Below are 22,146 nucleotides of genomic sequence, written 5' to 3'. Positions count from 1 at the left end.
GGACCTCTTCTTAGGTTATAGAAGTGCGTACAAACACTTTACCCATGCCTTGTTAAGGGGTTAAAGCTTTATTCCAATACATTTGGCTGCGTGGCCCGCAATGCTGCGTCACCACGGGCAACAAAAAAAGGCAACAGCTGAACCCGCCACCTAGCCCAAAGCACAGAGCCTGCCTTCATCTAATCACCCAACATTCCACAACATGTTAATTATCCAGCCAGAGACACAGAGAGAGAAAGTGAAGGAATATTTTATTAATCACAGACTTCAGTATTTCATTTCAGCCCACATAAAGCAGGGAAATATCATCTGTGAGCGCTTTCATCTATCCACATTAGAGAAGGCAATATCTGCAGCATGCGCTGCACCTAATACCATAATGCGGTTAACTCCCATTACGCTGCAAATGAAATATCAACTCCTACTCTATCTGCAAGCCAATGAGCTGCATCTAATACAGAACTCACAAGGGGAGGATGGACAGTGTATGGTTACTGAAGTTTGGACAAGTTCATTAGCAGTGCTGCGATGAGCCTCATGCTGGACCCGCTGTCCATCAAACAGGCAAAAAGTAAATAGCTCCTCTCTTCAAACCATTTAACCCATTTCTGCTAATGAAATCTGTGTTTTTAACCCTTTAATCTTCATGCATATAATGGGGTTGTTAAACTAAAGATTTATGCAGCAAATGCTATACATTATGCAGTAACAACAACACAACTAATCTATAAGTTATGCATTAAAGAAAGTGGGGCCGTTTACAGACCCTTACAGTTTAAGGGATTAAAAGCAACAAATGCAAATTTCCCAAAAAGAGAACATCCAATGCTGTTACAAAAAAAAAAAAAAAAAAAAAAAAAACACAACACATTCAACCTTTTAAAATCCCAGCCTTGTTGCGCACTGCTGTGAAAAAGTATTTGCCCCCACTTCTATTGTCAGACTTTTGTTTCAGATCTTCAAACTAAATTTAACATGAGACAAAGGCGGCCTGAGAAAACAGGTAACAAAATACAGTCATCAAATGATCTGAAGCACAGGATCAAGAGCCGGTCCGCCTCTGAATGGTGCCGTAGCCTAATCAAATTCCTGATATGAACCCCACAGAGATGCTGTGCCACCACAATCGGGCTGTCCAAGCTTGAAAGACTTCCAGTGTGGCTGAATTAAAGTGATTTCGCAAAACATCGTTGGCCAAAATTCCTCCACAGCATTGTGAAAGACTGATCTTCAGTTACGGAAGCATTTGGTTGCAGTTATTGGTGCTAAAGATGGCACTAACAGTTTTTTTTTCACTTTGTATAAAGATCTGAAACCATTCACAGTGACAAATATGCAAAACTGGAGGAAATCAGATACTTTTTCAGCGTATACATCTTCACAGCACGGTAATATTGTTGGTTGCTATCAAGCTAGCTAAACTCAATGACCATAAACAGTAAACACACAACATAAAGACTGTCATTCCATCTAATCCATCTCCCAGCTAACTGCAGACCCATGTTACCTTTCTGTTATGTACTGATTTGGGAAAATATATACATATAAATGCCATGCCTACACATTGCTAAAATTCCTGCATTTGGACTGTGGGAGCGCCTGCAGGAATGGGAGAACATGCAAACTCCACACGGAAAGCACCCCGGTCACCTTGCTGGGGAATCAAACCCAGGCCCTTTTTGCTGTGCGGCGAGAGCGCTATCCAATTCACCAACATGCCATGCCAGTTAGCTCTCCATCAAGTGAGCAGCACTCTTGCCCTAGCAGCTTTATCTCTGAAAATCATGTGAACTTGTGAATGAGTGGAAGGAGGCACGTATTTATGTGTGTGTGTGTGTGTGTGTGTGTGTGTGTGTGTGTGTGTGTGTGTGTGTACACTCTCTCTCTCAATCTCTCTGTCCTGAATCAGAAGAGCTTCATGAGGTAATAAGTTACAAGACATGACAAAATGTATTTCACTACATGCGTTTCATTCAACTACTAAAAAAAGTGCAACAAAATGGATTTCTATATCTGAGTAACTGTGCCCAGCACAGCCCAACAAGAAACAACATTAAGGAAGATCAACAGGGTCCACACAGCAATCAGAAGACAAAAGAAACAGAGAATACTTCATTAACTACATACTGCTAAGTTTAACTTTGAGTAAGAGCTTTTTTCCTAAATTGCAGTCAGAGGTTGAGTGTTGAGGGTGACCTCCGCTTGTCTTTCACTGCTCCGGCCTTGATTGCGATGATGAGGAAATCGATGGAGGCAGGCAAAAGCAGGATCGTTATAGAATGCTGCTTAATTACAGACGACTGGTGCACAAAAACCCTCGCTTCACACTCTGCCAGAGGGGCTCTCGAGCTTTTACACACACACACAAACCCCTTCGCAGTACAAGAGAGGAATGTAATGAGGGCTAGCAAGAACAGTAGCAAGGGTCAAGATTGTTAGCAAATTAAACGAGTAAGAATTCCAGCATGTTGTGCAATAGGTTTGTAACAAAAGGTGTTATACACATGTAATGGCAGTGTAATACCTCATGGCAGGTTGCAGGTTCCAGACAAGTGTAGACGTTCCTCTGCATGTCCAGTAGATCCTGCAGCAAGTCTCTCCACACACTCTCGCTGACCGGAGGGATTCTGAACACAGCAGGGAGCACAAATCAGAAAGCCGCGCATGGCCGACGGCGGGTTGCAACAAATGTAAACATGTCAGCCCTTTAAACTCTAAGGCTGGCTTTACTCGCTTGAAACTTGCACGAAACTACATATTAATCAAGCTGCATAATGTAATGTAAAGTGTCCGTTCCCAAGTTGAAAACCAGCCGCAAAGGCTGCCAGGCATAACTTTATGAACCAAGATTCATGAAACAAAATGCAGGAAATGCATTGAGAGATCATGTCAAAGAAATCCTTTTTAAAATGAGTGATTTCATCATATCAACGGACAAGAAAATAAAACAGAGGGCAGTCGAAAACGATTTCCTTCTAATTCAATATGACAAAAGAAAAGTAATTACAGCTGGAAAAATTACACAAAGATGAAAAATGCTGAAAATTTGCAAATGTAAATAACACTTTGCAGATGACTTTGCACAGCGAGAATTATATTTCATATTTAAAAATATGAGCTAATTCAGCTAAATAGTGGAGGAATTAAATCTGTTGCAAACAACTTTATCTTTGAATTGCTTCGTGCAACTTTGAAATTGAAATTAAGTTAACTAATTCACCAGCTTCTCCATGTAAACCAGCCTCAGAGTCTGTGGACTCTTTTAGGGTTAATTTTAGCAGGCATTCAATTAGCTGGACATTCAATATTGGGGTAAATATGCAACATTTATGATGCAATGTTAATTTTATATGTGTACATATTAGGGATGCAAGCTGTGGCAAATATTTAAAAATAATAACTGGTTATTATTAGTTATCAAATAATCATTAACCAGCAAGCCTAAAATCAACATCCAATTCATTAAAATATCAATTATAAAATGGAGAGTTTCAGTTCTGGAATCCATTGTTATCATAAAATACTTTATCTACACACACTTATGTGCACCTGAAGCATTATAACAGACATACAAGTAGCTTATGATTTACACAATATGGCCAAAAGTATGTAGAAACGTGACCATCGCTCCTATACGAGCCTGCTGGACATCCCATTCTAAAACAATTAATATGGAGTTGCCACCCCCTTTGTAGCTATAACAGCCTCCACACTTCTGCAAAGGCTTTCCACAAGATTTTTGAGTGTCTGTGGGAATGTGTGCCCATTCTGTCAAAAGGGCATTAGTGAGGTCAAGTACCGGTATTGAAAAAGATTGTAATTAACGTTCCAAATCATCCACCAAACGTTCAGTGGGGTTGAGGTTCGGACTCTGTGCCCTGGAGTTCCTCCAAACCCAACTCGCCAAACCATTATCTTTATGGACCTCACATTATGTACAGGGGCACAGTCCTGCTGGAACAGGAAAGGACCTTCCTTAAACTAATGACAGATAGTTTGAAGCATAAAATTTCTGAAATGTCTTTGTATGCGCTCTGTCGTTTGCCCTTCGCTGGAAAGTAAGGGGCCTAAAACCTAAAAAATATTTTTAAATCGCTGAACTGTTCAGAGTGACCTATTGTACCTTCCAGTGCTTGTCTATGAAGACTGCATGGCTATGCGCTTGATTTTACACGCCTGTTAGCAATGTTCTTTGCAAGCTGCAATTCCAGCCTAATTCTAAATATTTTTGGAGTAGTCTGTTAGCTTTTAACAGAGTAATCATGATAGCTGTCATATGAAAGGGAAATCTTGCCTTAATAATGATTTGACAGTTTGTGGAAGGTAAGATATAGTTGGTGCATCTTACTTGCGTCCAGTGTGGCGAGTGAGTTTGACCATCAGCTGGTGAGCCTCCTCCTTACTGCTCTGACTGCTCCTGATAAATGCAATGGGCTTCTGCAGGCCATGCTTCTCCAACACCTCCACAACACTGCCCCACAATCAGAAGGAAAAGAAGGAATAAATAAATCATCCATGAATCAATCAAACAAACAACAAATACATGACTGAATCTCCAACTCTGTGTAACGTTGTACCAGTATCCATCAACAGTCAACCCAGACCACCGAACCACAGTTGTAACTAAACCTTATATTTCAGAGCTACACTCTCACAATGAGAGGAAAGGTAAAAACGTCACAGTTGAACAGCGTAATTGGTAAAAAGCTCACTCCAGCCAAACAGTGGTGACTGGTGCGTGCAGCTCAAGCCGTATCTGAAACATCATGTGTTAGGTAGAGTGCGGTTTCTGTGTGTGGGAGAAGACATGCTGTTCTGTAGTAGTTTGAATGTGTTCAGGATGTGAGTGTCAACAGTGGAGCTTCAGCGGCCAACTGTGCAGACAAGCCTCCAGAAAGCAGGAAATGATTTGGAAATTCATAATGCATCAATTTTCATTTAATAAACATGTTCTACATTCATTTTCTTCTCTATTCTTGCCATTCTACAGTACAAACAGCTGCAGTTCGCTACTTCCAAAGATACCACCAGCCTTCTTGGGCAGCCTTCTTTATTTATTTATTTTAATATTCATTACATTTCTATTGGTCCGTTCTTCATGAAACGTTCTTTTAAGAACTTTTAAGCAGTAATTTACTTTTAGTAGAGTTTAACTGGGACTGGGTGGAACATTGAGTGTAAATGGGGATCTTCCTTCCACAAGGAACACACTGCACAGATGTATTCTGCTCTCTAACACACACACACACACACACACACACACACACACACACACTGTCTTCATGTGGAGACTTTATTAAGTGTATTAGCTTGTGCAGGAAAAAAATAACATGTTTGGTCCAATTCACAGAGACAGATGTATGAGACGGGGGGGGGGGGGGGTAAAGTATTGAGAGCTAAAGTTAGAAGGTGTGATCACAAAGGCAGGAAAGACAAGAGCAACTGAGAGACTGGATATGTCCATGTACATCACAGATATGAGAGCGAGAGAGAGCGAAAGAGAGAGCGAGAAAGAGAGGGTGGGAGAGAGATAGATAGAGAGAGAGAGAGAGAGAGAGAGAGAGAGAGAGAGAGAGAGAGAGAGAGAGAGAGAGAGAGAGAGAGAGAGACTCTGTTTAAATCCCTAGATTTCAATCCTTGGAGTTGGAGGGAAGGAGAGAAAAAAAGAGAATGAAAGGAAAAGAGACAGAGAGAAAGGGAAAAAGAGAAAAAGAGAAATAGAGGGGCAGAGAGAAAGAAAAACAGATAAATAACTTCAGGACGTTGGGAGATGAAGATAAATCAGTAATTATATTAGGAGATGGTCCGTCAGCATCCACTGCAGCCAGATATGTGTATGAGTGCCACACACTCCGGGACAGTGAGTGACCACCACACCACAGCCTTTACTCACTGTTATACATGTACCTGTATACATACACCTGTAATACAGACATCCTTTTTTTCCTTCTCTTCTTTCCTTTCTTACTCACATAAATATATTTGATAATTAACTTCCAACTTTTTTCTCCTCTTCCCTGTTATAAACTACACATTCAATAGGTTTTTATTTATTATTACATATATTTTTATATTATTTATTGAGAATTAACACTTTCTCTGATTAATTGATGCATTATCATATTAATTATTAATATTGTTTTGATATATAAATCATTTTGCTGTGCTTTGACAGTACAAATGTAAATTTGTCTTTTCAATAAAGTTGACAAAACTTGAACTTGAGTGTGAAAGAGATAAAGGAAAAAGATGGAAAGGGAGAGAGAGTTAAAGGGAGAAAAAGAGAGAGAGTAAAGAATGAGGAAAAGAGATAGCGAGATTAAGATTGAAAAAAGGTTAGAGGCAAAGTGAGAAATAGAAAAGGAGGAGAAAATGAGAGAAAGGTGGAGTAGGACAGAATGAGAGAGAGGGAAAGAAGCAAAAAAGAAAGGGGAAGAGGGAGAAAGAGTACAACAGGGAGAGAACGACAAGGATAAAAGAAAATGGAGGAAAGAGAAGGAAAGAATAAGAGAGAAATAGTGAAAGAAGCAAGGAAAGAGAGTCTCTTGCATCATGTTTTTTTTTCGTCAGACAGGATTTTAATCGAATCAAAAGAGTGTGTTTCTGTCAGGAGAGCAGTTCCACACTGTTTACATCTCACAGAGAAAGAGAGAAAGAGAGCGCGAGAGCGAGATAGAGCGCGAGGGTGAGAGTGAGAGAAAGAGAAAGAGAGAGCGAGAGAAAGAGCGAGAGAGAGCGAGGGTGAGAGTGAGAGAAAGAGAAAGAGAGAGAGAGGGAGAGAGAGAATGAGGGTGAGCGTGAGAGAAAGCGAGAGAGAGCGAGAGAAAGAGAGAGAGAGAGAGGGAGAGAGAGGGAGAGAGAGAGAGAGAGAGAGAGGGAGAGAGAGGGAGAGAGAGGGAGAGGGAGCCTGGACGCACTGACATTTTGACATTTCATTTAGTTGTTCAGACATTTGTGTAACTTTCTGTTAAATATGTTTTCTGATTTCTTCCTAAAACAGAAAACCTATATAAATTAAGGGTAAAAAAAAAAATCATCAATCTTCATCTTCATCATCACCTTCATCATCTTCTACATCATGAACATCACCGTCATCTTCATGATCAACATCATCATGATACTCTATCATCATCACCTTCATTATCATCTTCATCATCAACATCACCATTATCATCTTCTTCTTCTTCTTCATCATCATCATTGTGTACTGAAATAAATAAATAAATATTTACTAACAAAATTGTCCCAAATCTAACACTGACCCAAGACCAGCTTTCTACTGCCCTTTCTGATGGCAGCACCACTGTAGTCGTGTCGTCATTTTGTATTTGGCGCCACGCTCTTAGGCCCATGTTGGGAGCTCCGGGTCTGAGCTTCGGTTCTCTGCGGCTGGAGTGAGGAGGGTTTTGGAAAGGTCGCCTCTGTCGCACCCTGAGCTGAATAACAATGTTCAGAACCCGATGCGTTTTGTCCTGTGAAACCAGCTAAAGCTGCTGCACCGAAGTCACGTCATTAGACTGGCAGCCCCCTTAAGCAGGTTATCGCCCCCCGATCCGCTCATTTCGGCTCTCAGAATATCCGCATTATTTTAATGCTGGTAACATTTTCTGAGGACATGGCTAGCTTTTTGTTCCGACTTTTCCAGCTCCACCTTAAGTGCAGCAGTCGCGTTCTGAACTGCCGCGCCATTTGAAGTGGAGCGGGAAATACGAACAAGCAGCCGGTGAAAAAAAAGCTGACTTCAGCTTCACGGAGGGTAGAAAGTCACGATATGGGGAGGCTTCACTAGAAACGCTTAACAGCTGAATAACTAACTCATTTTTGCTGTTTCATCGAACTAACAGGTCAGTATTTTGTCTTGCTTGCTAACGTTCGTGATAGCTACTCACAGCTGCTGCACCATTTAAGGTGGAACGGGAATATTCAAACAAGAAGCTGCGGAAAAGGCAGCGTCGTAGTTTTAAAATGGGTATTTTGCGTGGACCAGTCATCACATATATTAGTATTATAGCTGTTTACGATCTTGTGGTTCAGAGGATCCAGTGGTATTGGGGAGAGAATGTACACAGGACAAAACGCATCATTGTTGTTTGGCACGCGGTGCGACGGAGGCGATTTCTCCGAGTCCACTTCTCGGAGGCCCTCTTCGTTCTGGCCATGGAGAGGTGGGGCTTGGCACGGTGTTGCTCATATGGGCGTGAGGAGGAATATGGAACGACGCACAACTGCAGTGGTCCTTTAAACTGTAGAACGCGATGACGTCACAATGATTCGTCTCCATAGCGACGGGCGGGTATAAATACCGGGGCGAGTGGTCCTTTAATCTGTAGAACGCGATGACGTCACAATGATTCGTCTCCATAGCGTCGGGCGGGTATAAATACCGGGGCGAGTGGTCCTTTAAACTGTAGAACGCGATGACGTCACAATGATTCGTCTCCATAGCGACGGGCGGGTATAAATACCGGGGCGAGTATAAATACTGGGGTGGGTATAAATACCGGGGCGGGTAGAAGTCTATAAATATTGGTGAGCAGCCGGTTTTTGGTCATTGAAGCGACAGCAGCTGTTGCATCGGTGACAGCAACAAAAGAACACAACAATGGATAAAGAGAAGGCGGAATTGAGAAAGAGTAAGACAAACAAAAAGCCGTGCAAGACGACACAGTCAGCAGATCCACGGGGAATGGAGCAGGAGACAGAGCTGTGTCCCCCACCCAGCCCCACAGCCTGCGGGTCCTCAGGCAACTGCTTCCCCAAAACCACCCTCTCCAAAAAGGAAAAGAGAAAGGGAGAGAAGCAGAGGAAACGGGAGGAAATCTGTAAGAGTGAGATGGGAACGGAGCAGTTTCACCGAGAGAACATCATCAGATGTTTGGAAGAAAAGGTGAAACATAATGAGATGGTGATCGCGAGCTTCCATGCAAGAGGAGAAAAGCTGAAGAAGATCAAAGAGAAGATAGCCAGAAAAGAGCAGAAGACTCTGGCAATTGAAAAGAGAGACAAGAATCTGACGAGAGAGCTGCAGGCCATGAAGGAGAGGCTGATGCAGAAAGAAAAACAGAGAAAGGAAGAAAAGGTTACCAACCAGAACAGCATGGAAGTAGCCATCACTGTAAGTGTAGAGGAAGAAATGGCAAGACGGAAGCACCTAGAGAGAAAAGAGCTGCGTAGGGCCAAGCGGATGAAGAAGCTGTCCCCTCACAGACAGAAGTCATCCAGGCCTGAAAAGGACGCTCAGCGCTGGAGTTCTGAAGAGTCCGTTATTGATGGAATCCAGCAGGAAAGTGCTGTCCAGGAGCTATGGAAGCCTAAACCATCCACTTCCTCCCCATCTGACCGCAGCACACATCCCACTGCAGAGGACCGCGTGAGGAATGAGAGCGGTGCTGTCCCTCAGGAAGCCGGACCACAGCCTCAGGCTTTTGCTGAGTCAGAAGCACAAGTACAGGCTTCAGAGACTCTGACTCGGATCCAGACGGACGGATCAGTGAGTGCACAGACAGCCGAGGAGAAAACGGCGTGGAGTGGCCATGACGGTGGGGGAGCAGTGTGCATCGAGGTGGACACTGAACAGGTGGAGCCTGCAGCACGGAGGTCATTTGGAAGCCAGATGCTGCAGCGTGTGCTGTCCTCTGTTCAGTCCTTGGTGCAGCATGTGAGAGTCCATTTCTCAGGTCAGCAAGTTCAAGCTGAGGACAAAAAAGAGGAGGATGAGCAAGTTTCTCCTCCACGCAAATTGATTGCACTCGGGGCGCCGACAGGGGTCCTTACTGTACACCTCAAGACCTGCAGCGCCTTCGGTAAAAAAGCCCCTGTGAAGAAAGGCACTTGGGCTACTGTGCGGGTCAGTATTGAGGGAATGGTAAAGTACTCTGTGCAGCAGCCCTACAACGACCCCATGTGCTTCAACGAATGGAAGCACTTTTCCCTACAGATACAGGAGGAGGTTTTCGGGGTCAAGCAGTCAAGCTTAGTGGTGGTGGAGCTGGTTATTTCTGATCCTGACACAGCTGCCCCTAGAATCATAGGGAGAGACAGCATCAAGCTGCAGGAAATTCTTAAGAAATCTTCAGTCAACCACAAGTTTGACTTGCGGCTCGGACATCAGAAAGTTTGCAAGCTGGATGCAGAGCTGGCGTTCACCTACGGCTCTTTGGGCTATGGATACTCTCACCAGATCATACATGCAGGAAGAACAATGGAGAATCTGGTGGAGAATTCCCTCTTTCCCCGCTGCCCTCCTGATGAAGCGCAAAGACATCCATACAGTAATGTGATAACCCCCTCCACGCTGCCCCGATTGGACATCATTCCCTCTGTGATGCAGGAAGGTACATCAAGAGGCACAGAGTCCAGGATATCTGCTGGCCTGATGGACTGCATCCAGAGGAGAGGCAGGTTGTCGCAGTTACGTAAAGGTCTGGAGGAGTGTGAGACGGGAGAGGATAGGGTGCAGTTTCTGGAGAAACTCATTCTGAGGAAGAGTTTTAGCACCAGCTTTCCCAGCAAAAAGAATGCCGGCTTTTAGGTCCTGTCTAAATAGGAGAAAGAGAAGAGCGACGAGGACGATGAGGACGACAGAACAACAGTGGAAAGAAGAAGAACAACAGCAAACAATAAAGTATTGGATCTCCACAAATAAAAAATAAATAAAATAAATAAATAAAAAAAGAGAGAGAAGCTCTTCCATCTTTTAATGTTTACACTGTATTGAATTTGCTACTTTCAGATTTCTATATATAGAATATATTACTATATACCTTACAAAATATGTGATATAATATGTGAATATCAAGATAGCATATGACATCTGCTATGACATGTTTATGGCATGTTTATGTCAATACTAAGTAGCAGAATTCAAGTAAAGTGCAACTCAATTTTCTTTAATACGCACAATGACTACATTTTACATGCTGCTAGTTTAATTATGTCACACAACCATTATAACTACAGTTGAAAAACTACCATTCCAGATATTACAAGCCCATGTCAGGTTGTTTTCATATACAACTTTAGTTCCTAAATATTTGGACATCAATTAATAATACAATATTAGCCGTCTACCACAGTATACTAGAGCAGAAATTAAATAATGAATTTAATCCAAATAAGGTGAAAGATGCAGACTTTGTCTCTCCAAAATCACTGGACAATGAGCTGCACAGCTGTTCCATGGCCAGATGTGTGTAATGCTCTCAATATTTCACTTACAAGTAAGCAGATAAAAGGTCTTGAGTTGATTTCAAGCATGATATTTGCACTTGGAATCTAGCTCTCAATATATAGTTCAAAGAGTTGTCACTGCCAGTGAAGCAAGCCATCCTTAATCTGAAATATGATGGAAAAGTATGGGAAAAGTATGCACTGTAAAAAAATCTAACTTAAGAAATAGTTGTTTATACTTGGAATCGTAAGTTGGGGACTTAATTCAAGGAGGTGAACGTTCATCTAACTCAAAATATATAGTTTTGCTCAACTTTTGTGACAAAATAAGCAAAACTTAAAAAAATCGAGTTCAGACAAATTAATTCAGTGAGTTTGTTTCTGAAGATTCAACTGCTCACGCTCTGTGTCTGCACTGCGAGTGCTCTGCAAGAGGTTTGGCCAAGAAGGACGGAGGTGGTTTCTTTGCCCAGTTTGAATTTTGGTCTCAGCTCAAGACTCAAGTAAGTAGCTAACTGGTTCATACATGTTTGATGAATAAGTGAGAGAGAAAATGCCATTAACTTCATGGAGCTAAGTTAATGGTTCTGTCAAGGCTTAGTTTAGCTATCCTAGCTAGCAAGCTACGTTACGCTAGCTAGTTTGGCTAACTTTGCTTTTCACTGTTTGTTGTGGCTTATGATTTAAGTTAGTGCTGTTCCCACCGATTATCTGTTCTACCCGTTTTAGAGGTTTGTCAGTACCGAATAAGACACCGTTAGCTTGCTTCAGTGAAAAACGGTTTCTGCAGTCAGCTAAGTTAGCTAACTAGCTAGATAGGTTAGATAGCTAACCACTAACCGTTAGGTAGCTAGCTAGCTCGCGTTAGCTTGCGCTCAAAGTTAAATTTCCCGCCGAAATTTAACTCATTTTTATTTTTAACTGTAATTTAAAAATGTCTTGGGGTTAAACAAACGGTTTCTTCAGTCAGGTAAGTTAGCTAACTAGCTAGATAGGTTAGATAGCTAACCACTAACCATTAGGTAGCTAGCTCGCGTTAGCTTGCGCTCATAGTTAAATTTCCCGCCGAGTTTGTTCCCTCAGCGCTTGGGTGAACGTGGCTGTATTTTCTACATATAAAACTTGTTTCACCGCAAAGACAAACACTGAACGTGACGTGAGAAACAGCATAAAATGCGAAGTAGTCTGATGAGACGCGATTCTTTCCAATATTTCGAATCTCGCCGTTTCGCACAGAATATCTGCGAAATGGTGTTTAGGTTACCTGTCACGAAAAGTACAAACTGTGACACTGCAGGATGCTTTCTACTTTGGAAAAGTTGAGTGAGAACGGAATTTCTCAACCCCGTTCAGGAGCTGAAACTTTTCATTAACTTGCATCTCCCTAATTCGGTTTTTGAATGCATCTAAGATTTAATTTGCTCTTAATAGCTAAATCCGGCAAATGGTGACCGATTAGAGAATTTTTAGAGAACTGCCACTCAGTGGGCTGTGTTTACGTACGATGTATATGATATGCAAATAAATGTCATAAAATCATATTTACCTGCTTCAAATCACTTTAATTTTATTCAGCTTCAAAATCGGTCAATTAAAATAATCTTTGTGGGCTTTTTTTCCCCACAGAAAATGCAGTTAAAGGTGCCAGTCGCATTGATCGTGCTAGAGGAATGTGTAAAAAGCTGGTTGGACGTTTCTCACACAGTTGGAAAAAGAAGGAAGCACTGAAGAAAGCTCAGAGGGAGTTGAACCTGCCAGAACATTCTCTAATTACAGAATGCCCAACAAGATGGGGCACAAGGCAGCGGATGATGGAAAGAATACTGGAGCAGCAGCGGGCCCTGTCACAGGTTCTCTCAGAGAACAGAAATACACGACATCTGGTTCCTTCATGGCAGGACATAGAGGTCCTTGTATCAGTAAACAGGGCACTGAAGCCACTCCAGGAGTTTACCGACGCCCTGTCTGGAGAAGATTATGTGAGCATATCTTATTGACAGTGAGGGAGATCCTTTGGCCCGATGGAGGAAGCACCACCTCAACTTTCCTCATTTAAGTGTGCTTGCCAGGAAGTATCTTTGTGTGCCTGCCACTAGTGCACCCTCTGAAAGACTTTTCAGTGCCTCAGGAAATGTAGTGACCTGTCAGCGTTCATGCTTAAAACCAAGCAAAGTAAATATGCTGGTTTTCTTGGCCAAAAATCTTTAAGAAGATTTCATTAAGTTGATATGACATTGTCCAATGCGTGACTAAATGTAAAATAAAAAGACTAGGTAGAATTCAGGAGAATTAATAGAAAAAATGAAAATGGATCGCTGAGCTTATTTGCAGTCTGTTGGCATGTTTTTGGCTTTAAATGTTAAATATTTTCTGACTGTAGAGTTCTACACTGTAAACAATGGTTTGTCCGTTCAACCTAAAAAATTACTTAATGTGGTAACAAGATTGAACTGTGTTTAATCAACTTTAAATAAATACTTTTAATGTCTTTTTTTTAGGTTGTATGGACAAACAGCATTTTACACAGTATACCTAACTTTTAGAAAAAACTGCAAGTTTTTGTGCTTTTATGTTGGCTATGTTGCTTCTGTGATGCTGAGCTCTAGCTATAATAAGTTTGTGCTATTACCAGAAAAGTGAGCTTTTTTTTGTATTTTATTGCATTTATTTTTTAACCTTATTTTTCTATTATTTACTTATGTATTTATTCATTTGTTTTATTATTATTTATTATTACTAAATGTTGAGAGAACACAGCCTTGCACCGCACAAAATGTTTGCACTATTATTACTTGTACACGTGTTCTCTAATTTTAGATTTCATCTATTGTTGAATAAACCTGCAAAATATTTGGAATTATTCTGGATTCATTACACAGTAAAAAAAAAAACAAATTCATGTGCTGCTGTTCAGAGAGACACTACATTTCTGTATTTTAATCTTAATTTATCGTGTTTCACGTCGATATCGGGATATCCAACAATGTTATCGCACATCTGCTAATCTGCTAATTCCAAGCTATGTTTATTACTTGTTTCTTGTTCAAACCACTGATTATATACTGATGCAGTTCTTTTACTTATACAGTGTTGATTAAGTTTCCTTTTGTTGAAGGTGCTACCAATACCGTGTGGATGCAACATTACTTATATCGAACTGATCTGTTGCTGCTAGTGTGGTTTCAGCATTACTTTTATTGCACTTTTATTGTTGCTACCTATTTGGACGCAGTGTTAGTTATGGCACGGTTTGATTCTTTTGTGAATGCAGTCTTACTCTTATCACACTGCTTGTTGCTATATGTGTGGATGCAGTGTTTTATTGCACTGCTTGTTGCAAACTGTGTGAATGCAGTGCTGCTTTTATTGCGCTAATTGATTGCTGTGTAGTGTTACTTTTAGTGCAATGCTTGGTGCTACCTGTGTGGGTGAAGCTTTGTTTTACCTCAATGTTTATTTGAAGTGGTGCAGGTAGTCGTGCCTGCATGCTCTAAATAAAAAAAATGATAATTAGCATCATGTTAGTCTTCCTTATTCAGAATTTTGGCTTAATGATGTACATTTTGCTTTTTGTAAAATGTCATACCACTTAAATACTTTGGCTTTGTCTAACAATCTTCAGTAGCACAAAATCTAAATTACTGTTGTAGTTATGTGCCTTTTTGTAATATGTATATTAAAATGTCAGCAATTTTAAATGCTGTAGTCTCAAAAGAAACATGGTTTTCTTCAACACAGTTAAATAAGTTTGGTGCACTTGAGTTCATACAACTTGGAACAAGAAGTCATGGCATCTTAAATTTCCAAGTACTGAGGATTCTAAATGTTGTTTACTAAGACGCGAATAAATAAGTTTGGTGCACTTGATTTTCTAAATTGGTTTGAATTTATACAACTTGCAACAGGGAGTCATATCAACATAAATTACCAAGTACTGAGGATTCTAAATATTATTTGATGAAACACATTTAAATGAGTTTGGTGCACTTGAGTTTAAACTTGCTTTTTTGAGTTTATTTAACTTTGTGCAACAAAGTTCTGCTTACTAGAAAAACTGATTGCAGAATGTTGACTTATTTTTTTTTGTTGATGTTACCTCAGATTTTTTACAGTGTGGAATGATTCAACGCATACCACCTCATCTGTGAAGCATGGTGGAGGTATTGTCAGCGTGTGGGCATGTATGCTTATAAGTGGAAGTGGTTCTCTTGTATTTATTGACAATGTGACTTGATAAAAGCAGCTGGTTGAATTCTAAAGTGTATAAGACTTTATTATCTGTTCAAATTCAGCCAAAAACTTCAAAACATTGGATGGTGCTTCACAGTGCAGATGGATGGGGCCCTGAAGCATACTACGAATGCAACACGACTTTTTTTTTTTTTTTTTAAAGCAAAGAAGAGCAATGGTTAGCAATGGCCAAGCCAATCATCTAATTGTGATCCACTCAGACATAAAGGCCTGGTAGAGCATCACCAAAGAAGAAACCCAGCATCTGGTGAAGTCTGTGGGTTCCATATTTCAGACAGTTACTGACCTCAAACGATTTACAACCAAGTATTAAAAATTAAATTTTTGTCACACCAATTGTAAACACTGACTAACACTGACCCAAGACCAGCTTTCTACTGCCCTTTCTGATGGCAGCACCACTGTAGTCGTGTCGTCATTTTGTATTTGGCGCCACGCTCTTAGGCCCATGTTGGGAGCTCCGGGTCTGAGCTTCGGTTCTCTGCGGCTGGAGTGAGGAGGGTTTTGGAAAGGTCGCCTCTGTCGCACCCTGAGCTGAATAACAATGTTCAGAACCCGATGTGTTTTGTCCTGTGAAACCAGCTAAAGCTGCTGCACCGAAGGCACGTCATTAGACTGGCAGCCCCCTTAAGCAGGTTATCGCCCCCCGATCCGCTCATTTCGGCTCTCAGAATATCCGCATTATTTTAATGCTGGTAACATTTTCTGAGGACATGGCCAGCTTTTTGTTCCGACTTTTCCAGCTCCACCTTAAGTGCAGCAGTCGCGTTCTGAACTGCCGCGCCATTTGAAGTGGAGCGGGAAATACGAACAAGCAGCCGGTGAAAAAAAAGCTGACTTCAGCTTCACGGAGGGTAGAAAGTCACGATATGGGGAGGCTTCACTAGAAACGCTTAACAGCTGAATAACTAACTCATTTTTGCTGTTTCATCGAACTAACAGGTCAGTATTTTGTCTTGCTTGCTAACGTTCGTGACAGCTACTCACAGCTGCTGCACCATTTAAGGTGGAACGGGAATATTCAAACGAAGCTGCGGAAAAGGCAGCGTCGTAGTTTTAAAATGGGTATTTTGCGTGGACCAATCATCACATATATTAGTATTATAGCTGTTTACGATCTTGTGGTTCAGAGGATCCAGTGGTATTGGGGAGAGAATGTACACAGGACAAAACGCATCATTGTTGTTTGGCACGCGGTGCGACGGAGGCGATTTCTCCGAGTCCACTTCTCGGAGGACCTCTTCGTTCTGGCCATGGAGAGGTGGGGCTTGGCACGGTGTTGCTCATATGGGCGTGAGGAGGAATATGGAACGACGCACAACTGCAGTGGTCCTTTAAACTGTAGAACGCGATGACGTCACAATGATTCGTCTCCATAGCGACGGGCGGGTATAAATATCGGGGCGAGTGGTCCTTTAAACTGTAGAACGCGATGACGTCACAATGATTCGTCTCCATAGCGACGGGCGGGTATAAATACCGGGGCGAGTATAAATACTGGGGTGGGTATAAATACCGGGGCGGGTAGAAGTCTATAAATATCGGTGAGCAGCCGGTTTTTGGTCATTGAAGCGACAGCAGCTGTTGCATCGGTGACAGCAACAAAAGAACACAACAATGGATAAAGAGAAGGCGGAATTGAGAAAGAGTAAGACAAACAAAAAGCCGTGCAAGACGACACAGTCAGCAGATCCACGGGGAATGGAGCAGGAGACAGAGCTGTGTCCCCCACCCAGCCCCACAGCCTGCGGGTCCTCAGGCAACTGCTTCCCCAAAACCACCCTCTCCAAAAAGGAAAAGAGAAAGGGAGAGAAGCAGAGGAAACGGGAGGAAATCTGTAAGAGTGAGATGGGAACGGAGCAGTTTCACCGAGAGAACATCATCAGATGTTTGGAAGAAAAGGTGAAACATAATGAGATGGTGATCGCGAGCTTCCATGCAAGAGGAGAAAAGCTGAAGAAGATCAAAGAGAAGATAGCCAGAAAAGAGCAGAAGACTCTGGCAATTGAAAAGAGAGACAAGAATCTGACGAGAGAGCTGCAGGCCATGAAGGAGAGGCTGATGCAGAAAGAAAAACAGAGAAAGGAAGAAATGGTTACCAACCAGAACAGCATGGAAGTAGCCATCACTGTAAGTGTAGAGGAAGAAATGGCAAGACGGAAGCACATAGAGAGAAAAGAGCTGCGTAGGGCCAAGCGGATGAAGAAGCTGTCCCCTCACAGACAGAAGTCATCCAGGCCTGAAAAGGACGCTCAGCGCTGGAGTTCTGAAGAGTCCGTTATTGATGGAATCCAGCAGGAAAGTGCTGTCCAGGAGCTATGGAAGCCTAAACCATCCACTTCCTCCCCATCTGACCGCAGCACACATCCCACTGCAGAGGACCGCGTGAGGAATGAGAGCGGTGCTGTCCCTCAGGAAGCCGGACCACAGCCTCAGGCTTTTGCTGAGTCAGAAGCACAAGTACAGGCTTCAGAGACTCTGACTCGGATCCAGACGGACGGATCAGTGAGTGCACAGACAGCCGAGGAGAAAACGGCGTGGAGTGGCCATGACGGTGGGGGAGCAGTGTGCATCGAGGTGGACACTGAACAGGTGGAGCCTGCAGCACGGAGGTCATTTGGAAGCCAGATGCTGCAGCGTGTGCTGTCCTCTGTTCAGTCCTTGGTGCAGCATGTGAGAGTCCATTTCTCAGGTCAGCAAGTTCAAGCTGAGGACAAAAAAGAGGAGGATGAGCAAGTTTCTCCTCCACGCAAATTGATTGCACTCGGGGCGCCGACAGGGGTCCTTACTGTACACCTCAAGACCTGCAGCGCCTTCGGTAAAAAAGCCCCTGTGAAGAAAGGCACTTGGGCTACTGTGCGGGTCAGTATTGAGGGAATGGTAAAGTACTCTGTGCAGCAGCCCTACAACGACCCCATGTGCTTCAACGAATGGAAGCACTTTTCCCTACAGATACAGGAGGAGGTTTTCGGGGTCAAGCAGTCAAGCTTAGTGGTGGTGGAGCTGGTTATTTCTGATCCTGACACAGCTGCCCCTAGAATCATAGGGAGAGACAGCATCAAGCTGCAGGAAATTCTTAAGAAATCTTCAGTCAACCACAAGTTTGACTTGCGGCTCGGACATCAGAAAGTTTGCAAGCTGGATGCAGAGCTGGCGTTCACCTACGGCTCTTTGGGCTATGGATACTCTCACCAGATCATACATGCAGGAAGAACAATGGAGAATCTGGTGGAGAATTCCCTCTTTCCCCGCTGCCCTCCTGATGAAGCGCAAAGACATCCATACAGTAATGTGATAACCCCCTCCACGCTGCCCCGATTGGACATCATTCCCTCTGTGATGCAGGAAGGTACATCAAGAGGCACAGAGTCCAGGATATCTGCTGGCCTGATGGACTGCATCCAGAGGAGAGGCAGGTTGTCGCAGTTACGTAAAGGTCTGGAGGAGTGTGAGACGGGAGAGGATAGGGTGCAGTTTCTGGAGAAACTCATTCTGAGGAAGAGTTTTAGCACCAGCTTTCCCAGCAAAAAGAATGGCGGCTTTTAGGTCCTGTCTAAATAGGAGAAAGAGAAGAGCGACGAGGACGATGAGGACGACAGAACAACAGTGGAAAGAAGAAGAACAACAGCAAACAATAAAGTATTGGATCTCCACAAATAAAAAATAAATAAAATAAATAAATAAATAAAAAGAGAGAGAGAAGCTCTTCCATCTTTTAATGTTTACACTGTTTTGAATTTGCTACTTTCAGATTTCTATATATAGAATATATTACTATATACCTTACAAAATATGTGATATAATATGTGAATATCAAGATAGCATATGACATCTGCTATGACATGTTTATGGCATGTTTATGTCAATACTAAGTAGCAGAATTCAAGTAAAGTGCAACTCAATTTTCTTTAATACGCACAATGACTACATTTTACATGCTGCTAGTTTAATTATGTCACACAACCATTATAACTACAGTTGAAAAACTACCATTCCAGATATTACAAGCCCATGTCAGGTTGTTTTCATATACAACTTTAGTTCCTAAATATTTGGACATCAATTAATAATACAATATTAGCCGTCTACCACAGTATACTAGAGCAGAAATTAAATAATGAATTTAATCCAAATAAGGTGAAAGATGCAGACTTTGTCTCTCCAAAATCACTGGACAATGAGCTGCACAGCTGTTCCATGGCCAGATGTGTGTAATGCTCTCAATATTTCACTTACAAGTAAGCAGATAAAAGGTCTTGAGTTGATTTCAAGCATGACATTTGCACTTGGAATCTAGCTCTCAATATATAGTTCAAAGAGTTGTCACTGCCAGTGAAGCAAGCCATCCTTAATCTGAAATATGATGGAAAAGTATGGGAAAAGTATGCACTGTAAAAAAAATCAAACTTAAGAAATAGTTGTTTATACTTGGAATCGTAAGTTGGGGACTTAATTCAAGGAGGTGAACGTTCATCTAACTCAAAATATATAGTTTTGCTCAACTTTTGTGACAAAATAAGCAAAACTTAAAAAAATCGAGTTCAGACAAATTAATTCAGTGAGTTTGTTTCTGAAGATTCAACTGCTCATGCTCTGTGTCTGCACTGCGAGTGCTCTGCAAGAGGTTTGGCCAAGAAGGACGGAGGTGGTTTCTTTGCCCAGTTTGAATTTTGGTCTCAGCTCAAGACTCAAGTAAGTAGCTAACTGGTTCATACATGTTTGATGAATAAGTGAGAGAGAAAATGCCATTAACTTCATGGAGCTAAGTTAATGGTTCTGTCAAGGCTTAGTTTAGCTATCCTAGCTAGCAAGCTACGTTACGCTAGCTAGTTTGGCTAACTTTGCTTTTCACTGTTTGTTGTGGCTTATGATTTAAGTTAGTGCTGTTCCCACCGATTATCTGTTCTACCCGTTTTAGAGGTTTGTCAGTACCGAATAAGACACCGTTAGCTTGCTTCAGTGAAAAACGGTTTCTGCAGTCAGCTAAGTTAGCTAACTAGCTAGATAGGTTAGATAGCTAACCACTAACCGTTAGGTAGCTAGCTAGCTCGCGTTAGCTTGCGCTCAAAGTTAAATTTCCCGCCGAAATTTAACTCATTTTTATTTTTAACTGTAATTTAAAAATGTCTTGGGGTTAAACAAACGGTTTCTTCAGTCAGGTAAGTTAGCTAACTAGCTAGATAGGTTAGATAGCTAACCACTAACCGTTAGGTAGCTAGCTAGCTCGCGTTAGCTTGCGCTCAAAGTTAAATTTCCCGCCGAAATTTAACTCATTTTTATTTTTAACTGTAATTTAAAAATGTCTTGGGGTTAAACAAACGGTTTCTTCAGTCAGGTAAGTTAGCTAACTAGCTAGATAGGTTAGATAGCTAACCACTAACCATTAGGTAGCTAGCTAGCTCGCGTTAGCTTGCGCTCATAGTTAAATTTCCCGCCGAGTTTGTTCCCTCAGCGCTTGGGTGAACGTGGCTGTATTTTCTACATATAAAACTTGTTTCACCGCAAAGACAAACACTGAACGTGACGTGAGAAACAGCATAAAATGCGAAGTAGTCTGATGAGACGCGATTCTTTCCAATATTTCGAATCTCGCCGTTTCGCACAGAATATCTGCGAAATGGTGTTTAGGTTACCTGTCACGAAAAGTACAAACTGTGACACTGCAGGATGCTTTCTACTTTGGAAAAGTTGAGTGAGAACGGAATTTCTCAACCCCGTTCAGGAGCTGAAACTTTTCATTAACTTGCATCTCCCTAATTCGGTTTTTGAATGCATCTAAGATTTAATTTGCTCTTAATAGCTAAATCCGGCAAATGGTGACTGATTAGAGAATTTTTAGAGAACTGCCACTCAGTGGGCTGTGTTTACGTACGATGTATATGATATGCAAATAAATGTCATAAAATCATATTTACCTGCTTTAAATCACTTTAATTTTATTCAGCTTCAAAATCGGTCAATTAAAATAATCTTTGTGGGCTTTTTTTCCCCACAGAAAATGCAGTTAAAGGTGCCAGTCGCATTGATTGTGCTAGAGGGATGTGTAAAAAGCTGGTTGGACGTTTCTCACACAGTTGGAAAAAGAAGGAAGCACTGAAGAAAGCTCAGAGGGAGTTGAACCTGCCAGAACATTCTCTAATTACAGAATGCCCAACAAGATGGGGCACAAGGCAGCGGATGATGGAAAGAATATTGGAGCAGCAGCGGGCCCTGTCACAGGTTCTCTCAGAGAACAGAAATACACGACATCTGGTTCCTTCATGGCAGGACATAGAGGTCCTTGAATCAGTAAACAGGGCACTGAAGCCACTCCAGGAGTTTACCGACGCCCTGTCTGGAGAAGATTATGTGAGCATATCTTATTGACAGTGAGGGAGATCCTTTGGCCCGATGGAGGAAGCACCACCTCAACTTTCCTCATTTAAGTGTGCTTGCCAGGAAGTATCTTTGTGTGCCTGCCACTAGTGCACCCTCTGAAAGACTTTTCAGTGCCTCAGGAAATGTAGTGACCTGTCAGCGTTCATGCTTAAAACCAAGCAAAGTAAATATGCTGGTTTTCTTGGCCAAAAATCTTTAAGAAGATTTCATTAAGTTGATATGACATTGTCCAATGCGTGACTAAATGTAAAATAAAAAGGCTAGGTAGAATTCAGGAGAATTAATAGAAAAAATGAAAATGGATCGCTGAGCTTATTTGCAGTCTGTTGGCATGTTTTTGGCTTTAAA

At 41.9% G+C, this 22,146-nt stretch overlaps 1 protein-coding gene across 1 annotated transcript in view; it reads right to left on the bottom strand.

Annotated features, from left to right (window-relative positions):
• Positions 1–22,146, bottom strand: part of nbas (NBAS subunit of NRZ tethering complex) — a 337,358-nt gene that overhangs the window by 204,254 nt on the left and 110,958 nt on the right. Inside the window, exons 28-29 of the mRNA XM_037537972.1 lie at positions 4,349–4,471; positions 2,525–2,627 (exon numbers count right to left, since the gene is read on the bottom strand). Of these exons, the coding sequence (XP_037393869.1) occupies positions 2,525–2,627; positions 4,349–4,471 (226 nt within the window). The remainder of the gene's footprint in view (positions 1–2,524; positions 2,628–4,348; positions 4,472–22,146) is intronic.

Source organism: Pygocentrus nattereri, chromosome 4 (genome assembly GCF_015220715.1).
Source record: "Pygocentrus nattereri isolate fPygNat1 chromosome 4, fPygNat1.pri, whole genome shotgun sequence".
Taxonomy (NCBI): Eukaryota; Metazoa; Chordata; class Actinopteri; order Characiformes; family Serrasalmidae; genus Pygocentrus; species Pygocentrus nattereri.
The sequence above is the reverse complement of the archived record's forward strand: the minus strand, read 5'-3'. Positions and strand labels throughout refer to the sequence as shown.